The sequence below is a fragment of the Aspergillus tubingensis genome (genome assembly GCF_013340325.1).
Source record: "Aspergillus tubingensis WU-2223L DNA, scaffold_3, whole genome shotgun sequence".
In the NCBI taxonomy this organism is placed as follows: domain Eukaryota; kingdom Fungi; phylum Ascomycota; class Eurotiomycetes; order Eurotiales; family Aspergillaceae; genus Aspergillus; species Aspergillus tubingensis.
In genome coordinates this window covers 1250915-1275643 of record NW_023336277.1, presented here as the reverse complement: position 1 = coordinate 1275643, position 24729 = coordinate 1250915, and the positions used below count along the sequence as shown (strand labels likewise).

The window sequence follows — 24729 nt, the reverse complement described above, 5'->3', positions numbered from 1 at the left end:
TTTACCCGACGGCTCAACAAAGAAGAAAAGGGGGAAACAAATCAAAGAAGTAAAATCGTAGTAGTCTTCGCCTCTTAACCTATTTCTAGAGAAGGGTAACCTCCCCCCTTCCAGTACCACTGTCAACTACATCTTCAAAGTAGCAGTTCATGCTATGGGGCCCGTGCCAATTGTTCTCATCACTGGTATACTTCTCATGCCTCAGAAGTCGACAGCTCTTGTAAGCTCACGAGCAAAAATAGGTGCCAACCGTGGCCTCGGCTTCGCCACCGCCAAAGAGCTTCTCTCCACCACTAACTTCCACATCATCGTGGGGAGCCGTCATTCTTCGAATGGGAACCTGGCCATCCAGGCTCTCCGCGCCCTGCCGGGAATCCAGGGAACAGTGTCGACAGTGACCCTAGACGTGACCTCTGGAACCTCAATCGAGGCCGCCAGGTCTCAAATTGAGACAGACTTCGGGCGACTCGACATCCTTGTCCACAACGCGGGCATCTATCATCTTCCTTCGAAACCGTCAGTTTCGCATGTCGATGGCAAGATACTTGATTCGACCCTGGAAGCAAATGTCAAGGGTCCAGCCCGTGTGACGAAAGCATTTCTTCCCCTTCTCCTGAGGCACAGGCCCTCGACGGATGTGAGCTCTCCTCCTCGAATCGTCTTCGTCAGCTCCTCCATGGGCTCTCTGAGCCACAACATGAACCGGAACTCTAGTGGAACCCATGCTATCGAGTATCGCATCAGCAAGACAGCTTTGCATATGCTACTGGTCGAGTATCATATGGCGCTGACTGGCGTGACAGTCGTTGGGTCGACCCTGGGTTCTGCGCCACGGATATTATCGGAGACGCGGAAGCGCTGCAAAAGATGGGGGCAGTGGAGCCTGGCGTAGGGGCCCGAATAATCGTCGAGGTATTGAAAGGCAGTAAAGATGATCAACCCGGCAGAGTCCATGGTGCGGAGTGAGCAGTGCCATGGTAAAAGTGAACCATTTTGGATCGACTCGAGCCTCTCTCCGGTCCAATTAATTCTACTCCTGCTGCTGTTGTTCATTTCACAAAGCTTCACAGTCCTCTTACTCTGCTATGGTCCTATAAAATCAAGCAATATTACCTTAACTGCTTTCACTTGAACAGCCCCTTCCCAGCAAGAAGCTGTTCCAAGACTTCAATCCTCCTGCGCTTCAGAGAGGTAAAGACGTGGTTGCCCTCGCCCATGTATAGGCTTTTGGCGGGTAATATCAATGAATCTCGCTAATAACGATGGACGGTAGTTACGCTCTACATGATCATGATTCCTGTGCCCGCTGTGCTCACACATGGGGTGATGTCTCTGTTACCTATTCAATACAATGAATCTAAACGATATCCCTAAGTTGCATATTGTTATTGTTCAATATATCATGAAGTCTCCTACAATGCTACAGCTTCATCCACTACATCAATTGTGCCTTTCGGAGTCTCTCTCCAACTGATCAATAGATGTGGCCTGCAGATTGGTCGTAATCGATGATATGTCTGACAAGATTTTGTAAGCAAGCAATGCGATTCGCAAAGTCCCCTGGGCGTTGTCGGCGAATTATTGCCCCGGGAACTGGACCAAGTGGACTGCCCTCCACACTTCTGCATCTAGAAAAGAGGGTGATAATGAATACAACATTCAAATAAAAGGACTTTACTGCTATATTAAGCTCACGCAAGATGAATCTCGCACATACGACCATAGGGTGTGGAAAATAGGGCTTCCCGTCCGCTCAGCCGTACTCAAGCCACACGCCGGGAGGTTAGTAGTTGGGTGGGTGACCACCAGCGAATCCCTTCTGTTGTATGTTTTTATTGATAAATCTTTTGGTACTCTTTCCTTTGATTTTCGCAAGTAATAATAAACTTTCTTAGAAATTTCTAATCGCACTAAGTGAATGAAGAATGATGTGCATTGTGGACGGTGTGGTGATGAGTAAAAGGACACTGGTCATAAATAGGGATTCAAATTTCACCAAAATGAGGTCCTGGTGATCATTATCATGGTAAATTATGAGAATAACGTATTCCTACTTCGCTACTGCCTCCGGCAAGTCAGATTTAAATTAAGGGCTTGGCTATGTAGCAAAATAACGCAAAAATAGATTGCAGAGCTCATCCTGAATTGGCTAACCGGATATTGCTGGCTTATACCCATGCACTAGGTTCCCGATATTCTTGTTCGCCCACACTGAAGGAACTCTGTATATGCTCTAGCATAACCTCTATTTATTTCAGGGCGTCTCAACGAACACTATACATAAAACATAGGAAGTATGTTTTTGGGCAGCTGTGTTGGCTTCCATAGTTGTGTTGCTCACAGGGATTTCATCATCACGTGCCTTAAACAGGTGTCGTGGTTTGGATCATCGGTGTCTTCTGCCGGCGAGTGCTGTTAAAAACAAGCTTCATGGTCGGAATAGTCGTGATCATAAAGAGCAGCCATTCTAATGCGCCGAAGACTATTGCAGCCTTGAGCAACACACAGTCATTCTCTTCCGCCGGACATGGATTACTCCCCACATTAACCGCCACGGCAATGAAACCCGCGAGCCATGAGAGAAGAGCCACAACCTCAACAATGACAGAAACAGAGCCAATCACTGCATGCTCTGCGAAGCTGACCCCAGCAGTGAAGAACAGAAAGATAACGCCCAGAAATGTCCACCCAGCACAAAACATCAAGAAGCCCCACTCGTCAGGGACGCCGGCGTAAGCGTAGAAGTTGCCGTATACGAAGTGCACGTAGTCAGTGTGGCCGCGATAAACGTGGATAGCTAGGTGATGGTAGTCAGAATAATTGGATGTCTTGATGGAGTAGGATGCATTGGTGGGTTAATACCGTAGCCGTCTGTACCCATGACGATGGTGGCGAAGATGAGCTGCAGCGCTCGCAGGGTAACGTCGACCGTTCTATTCGCCGCTATGTTTATCGCCATTTTCTGGGCCATGATATGCAACGCTCTGTGATTGAGTCTAGAGCGGTGATTAAAAACGTCGAGTTAACTAAGAATTGAGGAATACGGCGTAGACGAAGAGATAGAGATCGTAGACTCAGGGAGCGGGATGCGGTCCTCTTAATAACCTGCCCTGGCAGTCAGCCAGCCAGTAATCTAGACTTAGAATTATATTGGTGCCTGAAGCGATCTAGCTTGTTTGACTATATTGCTAAAAGCCATCCCAGTTTCTCTCCTGCCTTTTTGATGTCATTCTCATGCATCCCGCAACGATATTGACGGAAATGAGGGCGCTGCGGCGGGGCCAAGCCAAGTCAAAATCTGACCATACTCGATTTAGGACTAGAGGAAGCGTAAGCAAGCCTAGGCTACCGACTAATATATCATACAGACCAATAAGCATCGATAAGCTGTAAAAAGACCGAGATGGTCTCCACTCATGCATCCCTCGAGTCTTTACTTAATCCGGTTTAGCAGCAACAAACACCGAGCTGAGCTCCACCAGCACTACAACGGCGAATGGAAGGCATCAATCAGACTCCCGTGGGATGCTAGATAAAAGACCCGACATCGAGATAATACATTGCCCATGCACACGTAAGGCCAATAAATCACCACCCGATTCAAAACAGATAATATGTGGTTCTGAATGGATATTGTTATGCATTCGGCACAGGACTAGGAAGGGGTCAGGGATGCGAGCAGCTTAGCGAGAGTTTGATGGGTCTCTCCATACACATATAGCGAACAGCCGCTTCTGTGCACAATTGAGCTAATAAATATCTTACATCTCGATAGTTTCTGACCAGTACATCCAACCATCCTGGCAGGAATAATCAGTATGTCCCCACCCTTGCATGAGAGGGGGGTTAGGCCGCTGGAAAATAACTTCTACGACGCGGCGGCTGTCTCCCAAGGAGTTTGGAGACACCGAGTAACCGTACACTCTCTCTCCTTCGACAATGTCGCAGGCAGCCGGAGGAGCGCTGGGAGAAGAAGGAACACTGGAAGACGTCTCTAGGGCGGCCAGTCGAGCACCGATGGCCGCCAGGATTCGTCCATCGGCAGGCCCCTCGCGGCTTTGTTCGTTAAGTAAAGTCGTCGCTAAAGCACGCAGTGACGGATTTCTGCACTTGATGCTCACGATGAAGAGGGGGCTAACAATTCCCGGGCGCGTTGAGAAGCGTTTGAAAGCACTGGGTTTGGTCCGCCGCCTAAGCCGCGCCGACGCGGCAGCATCACTTATTATGCTTTGAAATTGGTCATGATGTTCATCGTACGCAGTTTCGTACGGGCTGTGAGCACACAAGATGAAAATTAACGCCGATGTTAGCTGTGTCCGAATCGCATAAATCTCAGCTAGCATGTCTAAATTCCTCGGCGTCGGCGTCGCGGACGAACAGCGGGCTTGCAGCGTCGTGGCGAGCGCTGCAAGGCAATTAAGAACAAAATGACAATCAGCCGCCGCATCAGATTGAGCCTTACACATGGTGGGATCATGCTCTTTCCAGTTAGTATACGTGTATCGCAAGTGTGAAGCCTGCTCAATGAACTGATAGGATCGATAAAGGCAGTGCATTGCGGCGTCAATCGCAAGCTCTGGTTCACAGAACGCATCTTCTCCAGTCGGTACTCTGGGAAAGTCCAGGTACATATATTGCGGTGTCTGGGACAAACCGTAGCTGCCAATGAGGAGGTTTATCTTTACTAGTGCATCTTTGATTGTACTGAGAATGTCGGCAGATGAAGCTTGCCAACGACGCTGCTCGGCCTTTGTCAGGATCTGTACGGCCCCAAGGAAATGAGTGAACGCATTTTGCTCGTGTTGGCTTAGGATCTCGACGTAGGCTAGGACCATGGATGCCAGAGCCAGCGACTCTGCACCGACGCTCCCATTGTGAAAATCAGATCGCAGCCTTGCCAGAGCTGAGCCATAATAGTTCCAGGTGGAGTAGGGCCGATGGCCGATCAAATTTATCTGCGATGATTCATACGCCGCCCCGAAAGCGACTGCGGCGGCCTTGACACATTCGACCTGACTCGATAGCTGGAGAAATATACGCCCCCAAGCACTATCTTCTCGCGGAGAACAGCCTCTGTTATCTAGAGACAACACATGAGCTGCAAGATAGCTTAACCTTTCCGCATGGCTGTCCATTGTGACCCCACATTTCAAAGCAGGTTGCAAAGCTGATGACAATGATGACTTGGTTTCATGGCTGTAACCGCCGCACACTCGACCAGCTTGAAGGCATCGCCGACACAGGGGCTTTTGCTCGTCGCACTTGACCCGACGTGCCCTGCATCTTGGTCAGTCGACTTTGTGCCATGATGGCAAGATGAAGACCATGCCATACTTGCAAGTCACGCAGCCTCGTTTTGATTGCGAAACAACGACGCGGACCCGCTTTGATGAGGGAGCGGATGAGTTATTGCCGGATCGCGGAGCTGTAGAGAGGCTATTATTATTCGAGAGCCCCTCCATGATTGCCGCAAAGCTGATGTTGACCAATGTAAAGAAGACAGTATTGGTCCATCAGCCGTGGCTGGGTTTAGTGCATCCTCGGACCGGAATAACGCCGGATCCAACCCAACCCTTAGTGCTTACTTGACAAGCAACTTTCGTCTTCTGACCGGACTCTCTGACATATCCGAAGTCATCAATAGAAGTCACCGCTGCCAACGAAACTTCTCTGAATAACAACTTAAATTCATCTAGGCAACGGAGGTGTTAATATCACGTAGACATCATGTGAAGTCTGTGACAGCATATCCCGCTGGCTAGAGTGTTGGTGATCAATCTGGGGGTGGGGTCCCTTGTCAACTGCTTAAGCCGTTCTAGACTCAACCTTAATTTTCCCAGATGGTCCCAAGGGTTGCATTGGATCATCCCTTCCTTTGTCTCCCTCTCCACCCCTTGAATCCTCACCTTCCGTTTCTCTCTATAAATTCCTTCTCTCCCCCACTACTAATGTCTCCTGTTTTACGGCGGCCCTTTAGGCCTTCTTGCGAATCCACAAATGAATAATCTGTCGTGTCTTCGTCACATAATTTCTGGTAGATCATCTCTACATCCAACGGGCTTATTGTTAGGCGTATTCAGTGTTCTTTACCTCCTCTTAATCAGCTATTACCGTTCAACAAGCTACCGCGACCCTACATCTTATTTTTTCGATCCAAATCGTGCCTACGAACAACGCTACTCCGCCCACCGAATCCAGGAAGCGAAGACTTTTCTCAGCAGGGCTGGCGATTTCCCTTCCCGAGCAAAGCCACACAGTAATAGTCAGGCTACAATTTGCGTGGGGATAGTGACGGTTCGCCGAAGAAGAGAACAGTATGTAGGGTTGACAATCGCCTCCCTTCTGGAGGGTCTTACCGAATCGGAACGAGACAATATATTCCTTGATCTGCTCATTGGACATACTGATCCCTCTACCCACCCGATTTTCTCGGAGAAGTGGGTAGAAGTCCTACCCGACCGCGTCCTCCTGTACCCGAAAGAGGATGACCCCGAATACGAGCAAATCCGCGAATGGGAGGAAGGAGGATGGTATCGCAACAAGACCATCTACGATTTTACGCATTTGATGAAGGATTGTTATGATACTGGTGCAGATTATGTCGCTATGGTTGAAGATGATACATTGGCTGCCAAGGGCTGGCTTTCTTTTACGCTACACGCACTTGACGTGATCCAGCAGCGCAGCATAGCCGGGCAAGACTGGGTCTATCTTCGCCTCCTCTATGTTGATGACCTCCTTGGATGGAACTCGGAGGAGTGGCCGAGATATCTCGCGTTGTCTTCCGTTGTCTGGGTAGCTTTAACAGGAGTCGTGGTATTAATAAAGAGGAGGTTCTTCAAGTCAACACCCGCAAGTGCTGTTTGGATAACATCTCTTCTTTTTATCCCAGCATTCATCGGACTACACTTCATCGCAGGACGGCAGACAATGTGGCCCATTCACCCCGGTGTTCACGAGATGAACAAATATGGATGCTGCTCGCAGGGCCTGGTTTTTCCACGCTCAATAGTACCGCAATTTCTGGAACATACCGACCTGACAACCGACTGGTTGGTTGATATGATGGTCGAGAAGATTGCAGACAAAGAGGAATGGAATCGTTATGTGGTAGTGCCACCAGTCCTCCAACATATCGGTGCGACAAGTTCGAAAGGTTATGGATTTGACAAGTCGGCAAAGACAATCTGGAATTTCAGATACGAAGAGTATCCCTACTGATAGTCAGCTCATCGACTGGGTTTTACTTCCCCGTTATATATTTCTACTAGTACTGTATAGTATCTAATATAGCAACAGCGATTAGTCCATGATGAATAATCACTCTATCCTCCTTGATAGGTCCGAATGAAAGATATTAGCCTGGTATAAATTAAGATCGGCGCTTTAATAGTAGCATTATAATCACCAAACTAGGGTGTCTGAGCTAGGTTCAGTTACTATTCTCGCCGCCGCATTCTCCTGGACTAGTTACGCAAGCGTGTTAGCAGAGGTCGCAGTAGCTGCGTATCTGACTAGCGAAGAAGTACAACAGCGCTACGCACGTCTGCGGAATTAATACGGTCATCTGCCTGGTCGGACAGTAAGTTATTGCTTGCTAAAACAAAATTCCTCAAAAGTTTAAAACCGTTGTAGAGCTCCAGTGATAAAAACGTGGGCCAGGCAGCCAGCTGCAGGGAGGCGCTACCTTCAAAAGGTAGGCGGAGCGTAGGTATGTTGGCTGCGACAATCGTTTGTAGTTGTTGCGCTACGCGTGTTGCTTTTCAAATTCCCCCGGAGCATATTCATCAGACACAATATGACGTTGACCCTGGCTCGATTCCCGCTCACCGCTATACTCTGTTCGTCCAAATCTACAGCTTGCTTTCTCCCTTAAGCGCCATAGAGGCTAGTACCGCCATTCTGACGAGGGCGTGAGAATTCAGGTGGTCTTACATTCATCGTAATTTTAAAAGAGACGCGCGTCTGAGTCTCTCGGCTCAAAACTCAAGTCTTTTGTCGGATAGCCTAGTGGTATGGATCCCAGAGGACTCACTGCCTGAAGCAGACCAGGCTGACTCTGACAGAACTGGTACGAAGACATAACTATCTCTGGGCTCCTCATCTCTCCTAATATAAACTTGACTAGAAATACTCCGAAACGGTGGAGGGAATATCTCTACAAACATTACTCAGAACCGAAGTTTCATCTACAGCGAAAGCCTAAAAGAATTTACCGCATTAGGCGTGGGTATTTCTATTACTTCGGGGTAGACGTGGACTGACGCGAGCCTTCTTGCCAACGAGGCCGAAGGAGACATGCCCAGTGACTTTGTATCTACAGGAAAAGCCGGGAGGAATTCACCACATTGGACGTGAGTGTTTCTATTGATTTCGGGTAGAGAATGTACTGAACTTGATCCTGACCCTGACATTGATTAAAGCCAGGAATATATAGATCTCAGGGTCATGAAGATAGATGTTGAAGATACTGAAGATACTGGATAGATGGAACTGTATATGCCCTGTTTGAGTCAGCAGGGAAGGCCTAAAAGGAATAAGCATATTGGAAGCAGAGTATAGACAAATAGAGGGAATAGTGATTTGCAGGTAACTGGTTAGCCAGTTACAACACTTGTTTATACCTTTATATTTTGTATGACTACGCTTTGCTTTTGTTGTGTTTAGTTGTGTTTGGCTACAGCGACGACCTTTCTATATTATGGCATGCATTGCTTCGTGATTTATATGTTTACTGCAAGTTTAAGGGATTCGACGGCGTTCAGGACTATATTCCTGCTTCAACAGGTAAAGCACCTGCATAGCTAGCATCTTACTTAGCGGACTCGATCAGGTATAAGAATATGAATTGAATTGAATTACTGCACCCCTTCCTATTATAGTTCTGTGTCTACTACGGAGTGCCTGGTATATTCGTCGAGCCAGCAGGTCAACCAGATGGGGTCTGGAACCATTTTCGGTATTTTCTCTTCACAGTCCTGCTCACTCACAAGGTATGCGGGTCGCTGATCCCTCTCCCAAATAACTCCGTGGAGTGGATTCATTCCGCTCCAAAGTAATTATCTGGTACGTACGTAGTACTAAAGTGAACGGGTCCTAGTCTTAGCGCTTCAACCCCGATAGATTGATAATTATTAGTCCCTCGTAGCTGATTAAGCGGACATTCGCGGAGAGACAAACTCCACTCAAGTGGATCCAAGGAACGATGGAGGCCTATGATATCCTCCAACGCCAGCCCTCCATCCACAGGATCTTAGGGTCATCCTGCTGCTCAATCCAGTGCTATCTCTGACATCGACAAGGCACGTGTAGAGTCAATGCTAGGCAGCTAAGTTCGAAGAACGCCAGGCCATTCGGTCATGTCTTGGTTTCTTCCACCCAGAAGATCTTTCCAATCTAGAGTTATATTGTGTGGGGCAGGTTGGTAGTTCGATTTCCGCAGTAGGAATAATCCCTCTAAGACATGTCTCATTAGGTACCGTGCCTTTGATATTGCGGCCTCAATACAGGAATGCTAAGTCAACATGGGTGCGGCAAGATTGAAGATATACAACATAACAAATTACTAGTGAATCTATCAATAGTCTTCGGGGCCCATCCGACTCCTCTTGTTCTCTTCCACAGGATCTTGCACGTGTTACTACGCTAGGAAGTGTGTCAATGGCAGGTTTCTGACTAGTACCAATGCTAATCGATTTCTCAATTACTTGCACAAGACATGTTACGGTACTCATCGGTTAATATAAACGTTCGTGGAGGGCGAAGCCCCACCCGCTGAAGATTGGATACTCGATGGACGGAGTATACCAATGAGAAGGAATTGATTTCTTGTCCGGGTGAATATTCCGTCATGTACTCTATTTTTGTAATACTTGGCGCACTGTTTTGGAAGTACGCGAAGCTGGTGTATTTGTCTCAACATGGAGTCACGTATGTAGTATCCCTAACTCAACATCGATTTCAGTCCTGTCATGGTCCACAAACCGGATGAGTTCCTATCCATTACGTAGAAACTAGACGGCTAAGCAGCGATTTTCGGCTCCATTAGCTAAATCAATGCTTACCGGTGACTATATATACAGGGTCGTCCGCCAGGCTAGAGAATATTTTCCCTCCATCCCACGACAGCTCATTCCAATCCTAAAGCCGAATCGCTGATTACAATGCATCTTTCATCTATACTCCCAGTCTTGGCCCTAGTAGCCACTGTTATTTCCCATGCCGGACCGCACGATATCCTGAGTCGTAGCGAAATAAGCCGTCGCTCCGTAATGGGTATGAAGTGTCGCAAGAGCGTCTCCCAGTACCATGAGCGGCGCTGGAAGCGTAATATCGACCGCCGCTGGCATGGCCACAACACTACCTTCTCGGTTCACACTGAGGCGCCCTACTTCGAGACCATCCAGAACGACACTTGCGTGTTGACCCCCGAGGTCACTCAAGGACCCTATGTCTATCCTCCTTCGCAAACCCTCCGTCAGGACATAAGTGAGGACCAGCCCGGTGTACCACTGTGGCTAGACATTGGAGTTCTCGACATGGCTACATGTGAACCTCTTGAAGATGTTCTTATCGATATCTGGCATTGCAATGCCACAGGTTCCTACTCCAGCTTCACGCACCTGTCGCCGAACACCCCTTTTCTTGAGATTCTAAAGCAGGAGGGCATCAATGAGAGCGACTTCAAAATGGGTGTCACCGACCTGCACACCGATCACACTACCTTCCTGCGCGGAATGTGGCCTACCGATAAACACGGTATGATGGAAATGAAGACCATCTTCCCTGGTAAGTATAAGGCTGGCTGCAGCTTCAATTCAACTCTTACTTATGAATTATGACCGCAGGATTCTATATCCAACGTACAATCCACATCCATGTCCAAGTTCACACCGACTGGACTCTCCGTGAAAATGGTACAATTACAACTGGTAACACTGTCAGCACTGGTCAGCTTTATTTTGATGAAGCGCTGGAACAGAAGATTATGTCTCTTGAGCCCTACGCCTCTCACACGCAAATCAACCGTACCACCAACGCCGACGACCTTGTTTTCCCTTACGACACGGCTGGAGGCTTCAACCCTGTTGTTAAAGTGGTACCCATAGATGGGAAGGACGTGACTAAGGGAATGATTGGTTACATTACCCTTGGTGTTGATACCAGTGCCATTGAACATGGTGACAACTATGTCGGCGACCCATAGAACTCTCTCGCCTCGGAGCCAATGAATGATGAACTTCGGATTGCTAGTCTCTAGACCATCGCACATGTGTTAGGTTGCAGGATTGCTTCCTTCTTTTCTGTGGCTTTACGGGCGTGTTGGTATAGACTCTTTGCTTAGGAACTGAATCAGGTCGGTGATTATAGGCATCAGGCAGTGCATAAAGCCATAGATTGACAGAAGTCACTATGATATTCTATCTGCTACCTTCAGACCTCCCACAGGGTCGTAGGCAAAGTAATCGTTGCTAGGAAGCCGTCCAGCTCAGTCTTACTCGAAATGTCACTACAATCGTCGAGGCAGACGTGATTGAGAAGATTCTCACTAGAATAGATATTTGTTCATGCAACCCACGGTGTGAACCAATATTCGAATACACTATCATAATTCCATAACTAATTTTTTGAGCCCAATTCCTGGATAATATAAAAAATTTTTCTGTAATAGTTTTAATCTCACAAAAAACCGAGGGCACGTCTTAGAACACATATAAACATAATAACATAATATACTTATTCACTTGTACCACCCTCTCAAAATGACATCAGTCCTGCAAGTAGATAGGTTAAGACTATCTAGACAGGCTTAATTACCAATACATTGTATATATATTTTAAACTCTTTTATAATTAGGAGTGCTGACTTTATCCTCTTGTGTTTGAGTAATATATTAGTGGTAATTGTTTTGTTAATTCATAAATACTTGATATCATCAAGCCAGAATCGTTTGTCTCTTAATAACAGGATGTCTGTGGCAGTCTGGAAGTCTCTGCAGATATCCTCAGTTAGAGTATCCTGAAAATTGGCAGGGTCACCAAAAAAAAGCTCAAGTCTAATATCAGGTTAACCGGGGATGATGGCATGTATGTCCGTAAATGTGCCTCCACAGTCAATGGAAATGGTAATTTTGTCGGCTGCCATGATACTCGACTTGTCTGTTGATAAGCTGGTATGATATTACTCAATTAAACTTGAGAAGAGCAGTCATGAATATTTTTGTCTCAGTCTTGCGGAGGCGCAAGATTTTAAATGCCGTTATGTCGGCGGTCTTCGGATCGTAGATTGAACAGGCCACCGATCCTATAGCACGGTTTAATTTCCAAAAAGCGTGCATTTCCACGGCCGCTCGCACCTTACACTTGCTGGCAGCATCAAACCCCCATTGGGTTTGGATATGGATAGCCTCCACTTCGGAATCCACTTACCGGTGGGGTTCATCATGTCGCCGTCAGGGTTCCACAGCAACCAGAAATCTGCGCCTGGATTCCACACAAGCCTAGGCATCTCTGAGGTCCCCCCCCAGATTGGGACTTATATTAAAGGAAAGACGAAGGGTATGGATCTAGTCTCGATCGCTCTCTTCTCTACTCCGTCCCTCACTCGCTAGTCACGCATTGTGTTCTTGCTCGATCGTTGAGCAATAGAACCTGCTAGGACTACCTCAGTTCATCTTAGGGCATTATCGCAATCACGCACTTGGCTGCTCTATGGCTGTTCAAATTGCCAGTAAATATCCCCGAATACTGACCTCTTGTAACGGGTTGTCTAACCGAGATGACCCAAAATGCCAAGGCAAGATAAAACCAAAGACCTTAACTCAGGATTCCTCTCGGCTCAACTGTTCGGAAATAGAGGATCTGAAGGAACAGTTCGTTATCCACTGGCAGTTGTTTCTATTGGAAGACAATCGTTGTTAGCAGAAATAGGAAGAGCCCATACAGGTCTGTCCTTTAACTCGATCGTCAGAACCACGCCGGGTGGATAGGCTCACCCTGATTTACCCATCCTTTGCGCAATCAAAGTACCAGCACATGTAAAGAACTATTGTCATCCAAACAACGGCGAAGTCGGACTGCGGAGGATTACCCGCTCCTCGGCCTCGGTAAAATGTTCACCTTCCTCAAAGACAGCCGAGTCAGCGGCTCCGGTGATGGAATAATTGGAATTGTCTTCCTTCACAAGAACATAGCTTAGTTTTCTGTTCAAGGTTGACCTTAGCGTGGATAAGGTTGATGTAACAAGTGTGTCGAGGATAAGCCTGGAACAATTTACTCCATCTACATATAGCCTTTTTGCCATAGAGGTGATTCTACAATGGAGAGTGGCGCCGAATAGCAGACCTCGGCGAGCATAGATTATCTAAGATACATTACACATTCTGTTGAGACACAGAGTCTAAGACCATCAGAACGCTGAAACTGATCTGAACAAAAATAGGACATGTAACCGACTCAAGGTGTATGCCTATTCGCAGCTGTTTCTCTGATAGGCTCCGCAAGCCTTCACGGGCTGACGGGAGACCTTGTAAAATTTGGACTACTGATCAATATGTGAATTATACACCAAATGTTTTGCCCATTTCGATACCTATAGGGCTTCAATTCAATCTTGGACCACATTTTACTTTCTACGTTTACTGACAAATGTTTGCCAGGTCAGTCTTAATGATTATGTATGCGATAACCAGGCTAGCATTACGAGTCCAGAAGAAAAGGTACACTCCTTATAGTACTTTGAGCTGCGCTAGAAAATTAAGTGAACCGAGATCTATCAAAGAGCAGTCGCCCTAAAACCTACAAATAATCTAGCCTGCTATCTCATATCGGAGCAATCGTTAATTTCTCTACGTATAGATGGTTCGCTGCTTTTGGGGATAAAGCGAATTCGGATGTAGCAATATAGTCAACCATCACTACACTCTCACGAATACCATGATATTTTCCAGCTCAAGGAGGCACATTATGCGACCCCACGTTGAATATGTTGTCGCGCATGAGTGTCGTTCCTATCCATTGGCGATCCATATCGATACCAATTGAATCGATGACATCGGCCCATACCTCGAGGTGGCCGGCATTACCGCCAGGAAACAAGTCGTCTTGCTGCTGCTGCTCACCTGGTGTGCCAACGATACCCATCCAGGCTGGCTGCCTCTGAACCTCCTCGCGGTCTGTTTCTTCATTGCATGCCGGTGCCACGGGCGGCTTGAAAGCTGATCGGATCTTTGTGAGTAAATCGTGACAGGCACGCATATATTTGTTCCCTTTCTCAGCCATGTCCTGAAGGATGAGCAGAGCCATGTCCATAGCAGACGCATTTACTTCCGTGTATGGGAAGGCAATATTAACCATGACAAGTAACAAGGCTGCAGAAAAAGCCTGTTCGCCATCGATAAACCCATATGTAGCTTCGGTGTACCACTATCAGCAAAGTCTTTGAAGACACTGTAAAATCCACAAGCTAATGAGGAAAGCTACGTACCTACGAGGTTAAACGTGGACGCCGCCTTCAGAATAGCGACACTGGAGCGCGCTGCTGAAATCGCAGCATCAATTATGTCGACAATGTCTGACGAGAGGCCGTCTTCCCACCGCACGGCAGTTTCGTTCTGTACGTTCCCAATATTTAATGCCATCTGGCGTTGCACGGCGTAAAGAAGAAGGGGCCTCGCTGTCATGTTAATACATTGGTAGTAATATAGGTAGGTCGAAACGAGTTCGCGACGGACGCATTTGTCCAATTTATCTGGATCAATACGTGTTTCTTCAGGAAGCTGCTGAAACCACTCGGACAGACTCTTCATAATACTATGCGCCGCGGCCAGTAGTGTGATGCCAGACTGTCTCTTTTTGCGATACACATCGTGGCCGATTTGTCCCAGGATACGCGAAAGTCGCGTGTAGGACCGGAGAACAATCGAGCGACAAGGGTCTTCTCCGTCAAGAGGGCGAGGTTCGAGCAAGTCGATGTCATCGTCATTAACAGAAACTGGATGACCCGACGTGACGCAGAGAAGGCGCTCAAGGCTATAGGTAGACCACCACAAACGACGGCGGCGTTCGCGTTCGTATTCGCTGGTTTCGGTGTCGAGCGTTTCCTGGTGCAAGCCGAGTGATATAGCCATGCGTTGAGCAAGCCCAATATAGAAATAAGCCGAATGACGTCTGTTCATCGTTTGCATGTAGTAGGCAACGTAGCTCAGCACCTCCACAAACAAGACTGACCCATCTTCATGGACATGCGGCAGTAAGGGTAGAGCATGTTTGAAATAGTAGAAACCTGGTGGTCCGTCGTTCCCAATCCATTGGTTGACCGAATACATCTGACCAAATGCAAGGACAAGCAAAACTTGGCAGAATATTAGACAGTCTTCACGATCTTCTAACTTTGGTGGAGATGAGTACACATGCTCGAGTCGCTCGTAGAATCTCTTGTCGTCCATAAAAGCAAAAATTGTACCGATGTAAGCATACTGCGCTTGATAAAGGCGTTTGGCAAAGTCTATAGGGGGAAGCTGGGGCATTTCGGACAGAACAACACGACGAACCCATGACGTATCTTCGTAGTGCGAGTAAGAATGCCAAGCCAATGGATTGGTAGTTGGGTTCAGCTTGTTAGCAACGTAAGTTGAAGAGGAGTTGCCGATGTAGTCTGCCCATTACCAGTCAGAAGTTAACTCCACTCTGCGCCAGAAGTCGGTACCGAGGCCAACTGACGATACTGTCCCGACTGGCATAGAATCCAGTTATCGGATCCTGCAAATGTCCATTCAATCTCTGTTGACACTGTGCCGGCAGGACTGGGTAGTGCATCGCATGACTGGAAATTTGCAGCCCGCGCTTGTCTCTCGAGTCGTAGGAGATAGCTACTTAAATGTAAGTGCACACACAACATCATGGAAAGATTGCTGTGGTGAGGCAGAACCCACCTCTCTGGCACGCTTACGCGCTTCTCCGATTCAGTGTATACACACTCCTTCCCCGACTTCCTGCACGCGAAACAAGATGAAGGAGGCCGACCTAGGCATTTCTGTTTACGCCGACGACACCGATCACAACTGACCGAACTTAGTTACAAGCATAAATTGGGGCTGGGTAACACAAGAGAACCACATCAAACTCGGGACCGGCATGTAAAAATCATCTGGGAGGGCACTCACGCGATCGCTGACCTCCTCAGGACATTAGGTGATGGGGCGCGCCGCGGAGGAAGATTCATCGTGGCCTCCTTTACCACTTACGGGGGGATGAGAGAGATCGAAATCCACGACGAGTGGGGGTGTGCGAATCGCCCTTTCTAATAACTGGTGATAGTTGCTAAGCCACCATCGGCCCCACGTGCCTATCATCGGCCAACCTTTCTACCAGTTGAAATCAAGTAGAAGTGGGGAAGTAAGAAGCAGTAGGAGGCGCAGCGAGGGTGGTATACTTAGGTACGGATGTTGGCGGAACAGAGGTCAGAGGGGCATTTGGGTTCACCAATGGAAACCACAATAGGTCTGCACTGAGCGGGCCCTGACTGAATGGTAAGTTCGGTGTTGAAGTTAACACGGGTCAGGCAAGAGATTAGCATGGGTTTTAGGTTTAGCTGCATCCTGTTTTAAAGTTTTGACAGCCAACTCTGGACCCGCGGGATCCGCTTGCCGATCACGTGCTGTTGACAGGATGAGCATTGTATATTAGGAGGAAAAACACAAGCTCTAACCTGGTCCTAACAGATGGGACCGACAATGATATAAAGACTAATAAAACTCGCGAAGCAATATCTCCACAGCTCAACATATAGCACCTATTACGCCACAACTGAACAATAAGATGATGCCAGTATTACCTTTACCGCTTTACATTTCAGCCATGTGCTTATGGCTGGCTTCACCAATATTTGCAACGATACCTCTTTTGAAATGTTTCTCCGAAGATATTAGCCTCCCTCGCATGCCAGGAGTGACGATTTTGTCGGTTGCGGCCGAGCGCCTCGAGAACTACTCCCTCATTGCAGAAGTTGCGAACCCGGAAAGACACTACAACGTCACCCTCAACTTCTGCAATGTCACAATCAACTACGGCCACGAAGGTTGGAAGGACAACGTGCAGGTTACAGTGTGGCTCCCACTGGAAGGCTGGAACGGCCGACTCAGCGGTATTGGCGGTTCTGGGCTGTCTTCACTTTGGACATATAACCGCTTTGCGCCCGCTGTGGCACGAGGTTATGCTGCTGTTGGAACTGATGCCGGTCATGTCCGTAATCCACTGGACGCGACTAGTTGGGCCCTTGACACAGCGGGAAATGTTAACTTCTTCCTGCTGCAAAACTTTTTTGCCCTCTCCCAAAGCGAGGCAGCGGTTATTGCGAAGAATGTCATCACAGACCTCTACGGCCAGGGGCCACGGTACTCCTACTGGGACGGTTGCTCGACGGGTGGCCGCCAGGGCCTTATGTTGGCTCAGCGATATCCCACCGCTTACGATGGGATTCTTGCCGGAGCACCAGCCATCAACTGGGCGACATTCGTTCCAGCCATGTATTACCCGAAGTTTGTCATGGACCAAATGAGCCACCCGTTGTCGCAATGCGCATTTGACGCCATTCGTAATGCCACCGTTGAGGCGTGTGACAACCTAGACGGTGTTCTAGATGGCATCATATCTGCCCCAGACAAGTGTGATTTTGACCCATACTCGCTGGTGGGTAAAAGCTTTGAGTGTAGTGAGAAAGAAATTACGATCAGTACCAACGATGCTGCTGTCGTGCAGAAGTTATGGGATGGTCCGAGACAGACAGATGGGTCCTTCATCTGGTACGGGATGAGCAAAGGCACCCAGCTGAGGGGACTGGGAAATTCCCCCTGCACAATAGGGGAGTGTGCGAGTGTCCCTTTCCAAATCGCCTCTGATTGGATCAAGCTGTTTGTCTTGCAGGACCCCAAGTTTGATCTTTCTACTCTTACGCCGGAAGGGTTTGACGCAGTCATGAACCTGTCCATCAGTGCATACCGAGCTATTGCCAGTACCGACAATCCGGACTTACATGAGTTCCACCAAGCGGGCGGCAAGTTGCTGCACTGGCACGGCATGGATGACCAGCAAATCTACGCAACTGGATCAGAAGACTATTACAAGCGCGTCGAGGCTCTTAATCCTTCTGTGCGGGACTTCTATCGCTTCTTCATCGCTCCTGGTGTAGCACATTGTGGCGGTGGCAACGGATTCCTTCCCGAGGACCCATTGTCGGCCTTGATAGACTGGGTTGAAGAAGGCATTGCTCCTGATATCCTTCCAGCAGCCACCGTCGATGGTACCCACCGTCGCGACCTGTGTGTCTATCCCCAGGTGCCTGTGTATAAAAGCGGAAATCCGGCCGAGGCTGCTTCCTTCAAGTGCCTTGATGCTTACACGAGCGGGGAGGTGCAGGATGAGCTATAGGTGCCAAAATGGCCTCATGTTGATGGCGTTACGGTCAGTCAAATATGTCTTATTTAGTGCATTCAACTAGGTTATCGAACATGAGGGGGGAAAGAAAGGAGTATAGTAAAGTATATACAAAGAAATTAAATTAATTAAGCTTTATTACGTATCTTAATTATATATTACTAAATACTGCTCACCATTATATTATCGCATTTTTTAAAATGTGATAGAAATAGTTGGCTCCGGGGGTCAGCAGTTAAAGGATAATATATTATGAAAATAATTAAAGTTATAAAATTATCAATGATAATCCCGTCCTACTTTATTATATATAATATGAATATAAGCTATCATTTCAGGTTATATAAATTTATAATAGTTCATCATTAATTTCTTAATTAATTATCAGGCTTTCTATATTGACAAGTAGATCCTATTATATAAAACTAGCTATCCGTCATGGTATAACCTGCGAACACTAAAGCCTAAGTATATAACTTTTATAAAAACAGGATCTAATAATATTCTATATAATCTAATTAGTTTTACATTACTTCAACCAGCAGTAGACACCAGAAAATTACATTTGCCTGATGGCCGCTATTAACCGCTGTAGTAAGCCTCGCTCTGTGTGTCCACGTGAGCCTCCACGTATGTCTGCTCGCTCCTGTCCCTGTCCAGTCGAAGACCTCACTGGCTTTTGACAATATTGCTAGTGTGGCTTGAGATCACCCCGATATCACCTTCAGCTGTGTCCAGCGTATCGAAACCGCTCACATCATCGACAGGTTGCAACTGATCAGTATCCACTGCGTTGTCACCGTTCTCGGCCCCTTTGGATCCCATATTTACATCAGTATCACTGGTCGCAGTTGTGGTTGAAACTATAGGCTCTGGCCCAGGAACAGGAAGATTCGGTGGGTTGTGCACAATCAACGCCATTTGTTCTGCCGGAGTGGTTCGGGCAGGTGTATATTCAGAGGTTGGTCCAGTTGCGGTAACGAAAGCCTGCTTGTGCGTATGTTAGTTTTATTCCAATGTGGTCTTTCAGCAGCCGCGGGGATTGAACTCACCACAATTTGTACGAACATGTATTCGAGGAACCTCTCTCAGATGCTTTTGTAGGAGTGTCATCCAGGGTGGTTACTATTACACCACCCAGTTACCCGGCGACCCATAGTCATGGCATGACTACTGCGTCTTGAAACAACCATTCATAATTCGTGCTTGAACACGTTCGTGTTGTCTGATAGTTCGCCGTCTGTAACGATTCTATCGAGGGCTCTTTGAGTTTCCGTGAGGCTAATTCTGCTTCCGGGCCTAGGAACGTTATATTTCTTGGTAAGGCCACCGGCCTTGTAGTGCCTTGAGTGGCACCTCAGCTAATCGTTATTTGCTTCATTTTTTAAATAATGAAAGTTTCCGCTGCTTTCTTCAATCAAGTCTATATCTATGCCTTCAGATAGGCATAAATTTGGCTTTCATCTATCAATTGCCGGATTGTATCTGCCTTTTTCATTGGCAGCCATACCAAAATTTAGTATATCTCAGAGCATATTGTGTTTGGAAATCCTGTAATATAGATTACACGGGACTTGCTCTTTCTAGCAAATGAAAGTCATACTCTCTCACCCTTTTGATTCTCACATATCCAGTGAGTACGATCAGACGGCGCTGAACATAACGAATTATTTCCGCAAAATATTGCTACGTGATGGTATCTCTATCATCCGGTTTATGATAGCGTTAGTAATATGATTGGAAATGGCTAGAAGCCACAGACGTCCTCCACGCAGAAAAGCATGTATCATTTGCATCAGGTCCAATAAGAGATAAATGGGGCATATGCTCAGGTCATCGTTGACTGGGTGCATCATGAAAGAAGGATCATGGCCAACTTACGCAGCAGCGGAAATAACAGGCTTTACGCCTCGTCTAAATCACAATATTCAGCACGGTACAATGTCAATAATGCAGCTCACAGAATACATACAACATTCGTAGTTCTTGCTTGAGCACATCCATGTTATCTGATACCCTGCTGTCTATTCCTGCTCCGATGGCTGACACTTCGCTAGAGTTCTCTGAGTGTCTGTAAGGCCAATCCTGCTTCTAGGTCGGTGTGGGAGCATAAAAGACTGTACAACGATTAGTGTTCGCACTGTGACGGCTAGTACAATCAGTAAAACGTACAGTCTTGTAAAGATCCCGATAAGAAAGTAAGGAAATAGCATTGCGCGTCTTCATTCCCTGGTTTGGAGCAGAAACAACGAGGCAGGATCTGTAGAGTGGCTGTTAGAGGAGGATTTCCAACCTCTTGGCGGTACGGTAGTTGATATTAAGACGAAGGGTCAAGGGTAGATATTTGACCTATCTAGATCTCAAGAGATTGGATTAGTGATTGGAAGAGATGGTGGTCGGGGACCAGGCAGGAAGAAGAGGCGAAGGATCAGCTGACCCTGGCCGGAGTGAATGTCAAAACAGATAAATTACAAGGACAGCTCTTAGCAAGTACTCAGACAAGCAATTCACCCGGAATCGAATCCATACACACGAGCAAAGAGCCACAGCGGGTCAGGTAAGGCTGTAACGGTAATTTTGGTTCGTGTTAGTCGGGGACGGTAGGTAATAATATAATGTATCCTCTACTTTGTTCTTTCTCCATTCTATATTCTCTCTCTGTGACCCGTGTTATACCTCACACCTCTTGCCCCTCTCCTACTCCCCTTTCTTAGTTATATCCCCTTCTCTACTCTGACAAATCCATGCTGCCTCCATCTACTTCCACCGTTCTGGCACTTTTCTCATTATTCCAGAAATGTGAAGCTTGATTTCTGGGGGACGCACGATGGCGCGCGTCCCGCTTCCGTCAATTCTGTCGCTTCTGATCCAGACAGGGGCTTGAAGTGAGTTCTGCTCTAAGAGATGTCTAGAAGGGTGGGCCTCATGGGCATGAAGATGTCCGGTGCAACTTCCTCACCCTCTGTCAGGGCCTTTATGAACTTGTACGTTAAACATATCTGTCACTGTGTGAGTACTAATTCTCCTGCAGTCTCTTGTGATGCCGAGAAGACCTGGAAGTAGAGTTAGAATGCGGCTGCGTGAGTAGCCTATGATCTTCGTCCAACACAATGTTGATATCGAGGGACTGACTAATTCTTGCAATATGTCCCAGAATGGGTATACAGATCATAAAGGATTAGAAAACAGTGCACATTTTGGAGGCGCACCCTTCCGTACAATAAAGAAGAGTGGGCCTCATCGACACCCTACGAGCTCTCGACACTGAAGTCACTATGGAAGTCGAGTAAGTATGGCCCGACTTCTAGGTGCTGGTCGCCGAACTAACACGCCAGTAGAGAGCTTGAGAACATTGCAAGCACAATGAATACTTGGTAGGCCCCCATGTGGAGTCTTGCAGAAAGTTATACTGATTATGGTCTTCTCTAGCCACTCGCCGAAAAGTAACGAGTGGAAGGTTGTGCGACTGGTATATTCGGACAACGAGACGAATCCGGAGGGAAGGGTGGCACATCTGGAGAGATAGATAATAGTCGGGGGCAGTTCCATACAGTATGACAAAAGCATACTCAACACAACTTTAGCCAGTATCTTGGCAACTGGGAACATATTGCAGGCACATGTGCCGGTCATAGGCGGTATCGCAAGGGTGGAGCAGATGCGAAGCTCATTTCAAGATAGGGCCTTTTTGAAGTAATAGGACACAATATCTCACTCGAGGGGATGTCAGTTACCATGGTGACCCCCAAACAAGGAATAATGCAAGGGAATAGGGTGCTAGTGAGCCTGCCAAAGGGACCATCAAGCTTGTCTCTCTTGCTCCGAGGACGCTCGAATTCTTTGACTGGATAATCCAGCTTAGGCTGGCGCTCAAGAACGTTGATCTCATCGACCTGTGGCTTCCCGAACTAGGTGATATACACGCGAAACACACAGCGCGGCACAATTACTCAACACTCATACAGTCGTGGTTGATCAAGCAGCTATCGAAACTGGTAGTGAGAAACTTCAGAAAGTCCGAAGAAGAGATGGAGACGAACAACTACGTCACATAGGGTAACTCGCGGATAACGGCAAGAGTGATTCCAGTCATTGTTGAGTCGGGGGGTAATGGGTCTCTCCCAAACCAAAGTAATGTAGGGATTCAATACCCTGTTGGGACAGATCTCGGGGTTGGCTGATCGGATAGACGCGATTATATCATTTCTTGGTCTAGTGGTTAGCACGTCGACCTATGCTGTCGCGCAACTGCACATTTATGGCAATACTAGCACTGTCTAGTAACTCTTTCACCCCAAGCGTGGCATTGAAAATAATATCGATCTTCGAATTCGAACAAAGAAATGCATGGGACATTTGAGAGGAATTTCGGAATACCGAGACATTGTCGGGAGCGTGGACGGAGTCCGTATGATCGATCCCCTTAACTCGAGTTGAGCGAGGTGGATATCCACTGCATAGTACTAACGCAATGCCAACAGGTGGTCGGACTTTTCGGATGACTCCCCCAATCGGACCAACCAGAAGTATCGACCGCAAATTTGGGGAGGGTCGGGTAAAATTGCGACGGTCATTAGCGGCCATGATAAAGCTTCGCAAAAGCCTGGCAAGGCTTAGCTTAGGCGCTACCGCTGGCTAGCTTGTCAGAACGGCCAATTATCTTGCACAGTAACCCCCCTTCTTCCCTTCCAGGGACAGACTTACTAGTCGGCTTTCTCATTGGCGAGGTTTCAGTATTGTTGCATTCTGGTGAACTCAGACCCCTAAGGTGCATTCCGTAGAGCGAATAGGACACCATGTGTGATATCAGTTTCCGGCCGAAGGGCAACCGAGCGGAGTGGCAACCTGATGGATATTAAAAATTTCTGCCAAGGAAGACAAGCTCATGGATATGGCACCCTCGCTTCACTTTCCGTAGAATCCTCCGTTGTAAGGCTGAACTAGTGCGACCTTGCTCCCTCGTGGAAATGGACGGGCGCAGCACTACGACGCAATACTACCAAGATTATGGATGAACGATCTTTGGTGCAAGGGACTCAGGATATTTTTTGATATCAATACAACTACATATACAAAGGGTCCACTTGCCCTATCAGGCCAGGGGCTACTACTAAAACACTATGTACATCGCTGTCACCCAAGATGGATCAAGGCAGTCACCATTGTTAACAGCGTAAGCAATGTCGATACTGCGACCATGCCAGAGTGTCGCGCGGCGTTGGATCTGGACGAAGAAGTTGGACATGTAACGTTTGGGTACGCCGAACGCTCTCGGGGGTCACAGGCAAAGGCAGTGGCTTCTGCCCATATACTTGATGCCGCGGAAGCATTGACCGTCGTTGCGCACGGGTTGATCGTCGGACTGGGCCCAAGGAAGCCACACACTTCCTCAGTATCCCCGGCAGAAGTCACATTAAACGCAAAGGCTTCCATGGTGCCACACATGTCAGAAGATGTGGCAGCTTCGAGACTGGGTGTTTGCCCTGACTGGCTGACATTGAAGACAATGGCATTATTCAACGAGATGACTTTATTTGGGTTGTAAGCCAGAGAGCAATTTTGGCTTTCGGATTGGAGGCAATCTGGCCTTTCGGCCTGTGAGCAGTTGGTGACTTCCAGAGTCCAGGCAAACGTCCAAGAGCCGTCCGGGTAGGCGAGAGTGTTCACGAAGCTGGTGGCCAAATGAGGCCCAGAAGACGTAGAGTTCAACTTAAAGAGCTCGAATCCCCCGTCCGTTATGGAGCCCGGCGCAGACCAGTTGTTGCCTTCCCGCAGCCCCCAGTAGATGGTGGCTCCCAACGTGGAAGCCAGAGACGGATTCTGCAGCGCGAAAACGATGGGCATCAACGCCTGAGGAGTGTACGTTTCATTGCGTGGGAATATCAAGTCCACTTCGAATATGCCCGAAGAAATGTCTGGAGCGCCGTCGCCCATTGCAATTATCGAGTTTAGCACCAATACAGCCCAAGCAAGAAAGCGACGGCGGTTCATGTTGAAGGGAAGGGATGAAATGAAATGTGGGAGGGAAAAGAACCGAATTGTTGAACAGCCCTGACTGTTGGCCGTCAAAAGGTTCAAGAGAGTCAAACAAAAGAAGATAGCGAAAAAAGGGACAGGAGTCAATGTAAATTTGCCAGGCGGCTAAACGGATGTCACGGCATAATGCTGCAGCTGTGTCCCTCGAGCTAGCCCGATCCATGCAGCCTGCGCTATTCTTGCCCAATCTAGGGTCTCCTATGCTGGACTCTAGTGGATTAGCGCGCATAGGGGTCCGATAGTAGCCGTCCATTATTATTT

The 24729-nt window shown here is 47.6% G+C and overlaps 9 protein-coding genes and 1 non-coding gene across 10 annotated transcripts; 5 read left to right on the top strand and 5 right to left on the bottom strand.

Annotated features, from left to right (window-relative positions):
- Positions 1–154: 154 nt before the first annotated feature.
- On the top strand, positions 155–892 carry AtWU_01608 (short-chain dehydrogenase; the record flags this gene model as incomplete). The annotated part of the gene is made up of 1 exon (XM_035496722.1): positions 155–892. The coding sequence occupies one exon, from the start codon at positions 155–157 to the stop codon at positions 890–892; it is 738 nt and encodes a 245-aa protein (XP_035352615.1).
- An 823-nt stretch (positions 893–1715) lies between these two features.
- On the top strand, positions 1716–1831 carry AtWU_r10. Its single transcript, XR_004775189.1, has one exon. It is a non-coding gene; the product is annotated as an 8S ribosomal RNA (ribosomal RNA).
- A 532-nt stretch (positions 1832–2363) lies between these two features.
- On the bottom strand, positions 2364–2971 carry AtWU_01607 (MARVEL domain-containing protein; the record flags this gene model as incomplete). The annotated part of the gene is made up of 2 exons (XM_035496721.1): positions 2364–2797; positions 2863–2971. The coding sequence occupies 2 exons, from the start codon at positions 2969–2971 to the stop codon at positions 2364–2366; spliced, it is 543 nt and encodes a 180-aa protein (XP_035352614.1).
- Positions 2972–3761: 790 nt separating this feature from the next.
- AtWU_01606 (Zn(II)2Cys6 transcription factor domain-containing protein) lies at positions 3762–5462 on the bottom strand (the record flags this gene model as incomplete). The annotated part of the gene is made up of 2 exons (XM_035496720.1): positions 3762–5277; positions 5335–5462. 2 exons carry the CDS (start codon positions 5460–5462, stop codon positions 3762–3764), a joined length of 1644 nt encoding a protein of 547 aa, XP_035352613.1.
- Positions 5463–5997: 535 nt separating this feature from the next.
- AtWU_01605 (uncharacterized protein) lies at positions 5998–7221 on the top strand (the record flags this gene model as incomplete). The annotated part of the gene is made up of 1 exon (XM_035496719.1): positions 5998–7221. One exon carries the CDS (start codon positions 5998–6000, stop codon positions 7219–7221), a length of 1224 nt encoding a protein of 407 aa, XP_035352612.1.
- Positions 7222–10163: 2942 nt separating this feature from the next.
- AtWU_01604 (intradiol ring-cleavage dioxygenase) lies at positions 10164–11206 on the top strand (the record flags this gene model as incomplete). Its single annotated transcript, XM_035496718.1, has 2 exons — positions 10164–10788; positions 10848–11206. The coding sequence occupies 2 exons, from the start codon at positions 10164–10166 to the stop codon at positions 11204–11206; spliced, it is 984 nt and encodes a 327-aa protein (XP_035352611.1).
- Positions 11207–13950: 2744 nt separating this feature from the next.
- Positions 13951–16222, bottom strand: AtWU_01603 (fungal specific transcription factor domain-containing protein; the record flags this gene model as incomplete). Its single annotated transcript, XM_035496717.1, has 5 exons — positions 13951–14411; positions 14486–15655; positions 15721–15869; positions 15933–15992; positions 16164–16222. 5 exons carry the CDS (start codon positions 16220–16222, stop codon positions 13951–13953), a joined length of 1899 nt encoding a protein of 632 aa, XP_035352610.1.
- A 635-nt stretch (positions 16223–16857) lies between these two features.
- On the top strand, positions 16858–18426 carry AtWU_01602 (feruloyl esterase B precursor; the record flags this gene model as incomplete). Its single annotated transcript, XM_035496716.1, has 1 exon — positions 16858–18426. One exon carries the CDS (start codon positions 16858–16860, stop codon positions 18424–18426), a length of 1569 nt encoding a protein of 522 aa, XP_035352609.1.
- Positions 18427–19101: 675 nt separating this feature from the next.
- On the bottom strand, positions 19102–19502 carry AtWU_01601 (endoplasmic Reticulum Oxidoreductin 1 (ERO1) family protein; the record flags this gene model as incomplete). The annotated part of the gene is made up of 2 exons (XM_035496715.1): positions 19102–19419; positions 19485–19502. 2 exons carry the CDS (start codon positions 19500–19502, stop codon positions 19102–19104), a joined length of 336 nt encoding a protein of 111 aa, XP_035352608.1.
- Positions 19503–23565: 4063 nt separating this feature from the next.
- On the bottom strand, positions 23566–24423 carry AtWU_01600 (similar to An12g06130; the record flags this gene model as incomplete). The annotated part of the gene is made up of 1 exon (XM_035496714.1): positions 23566–24423. The coding sequence occupies one exon, from the start codon at positions 24421–24423 to the stop codon at positions 23566–23568; it is 858 nt and encodes a 285-aa protein (XP_035352607.1).
- Positions 24424–24729: the final 306 nt, after the last annotated feature.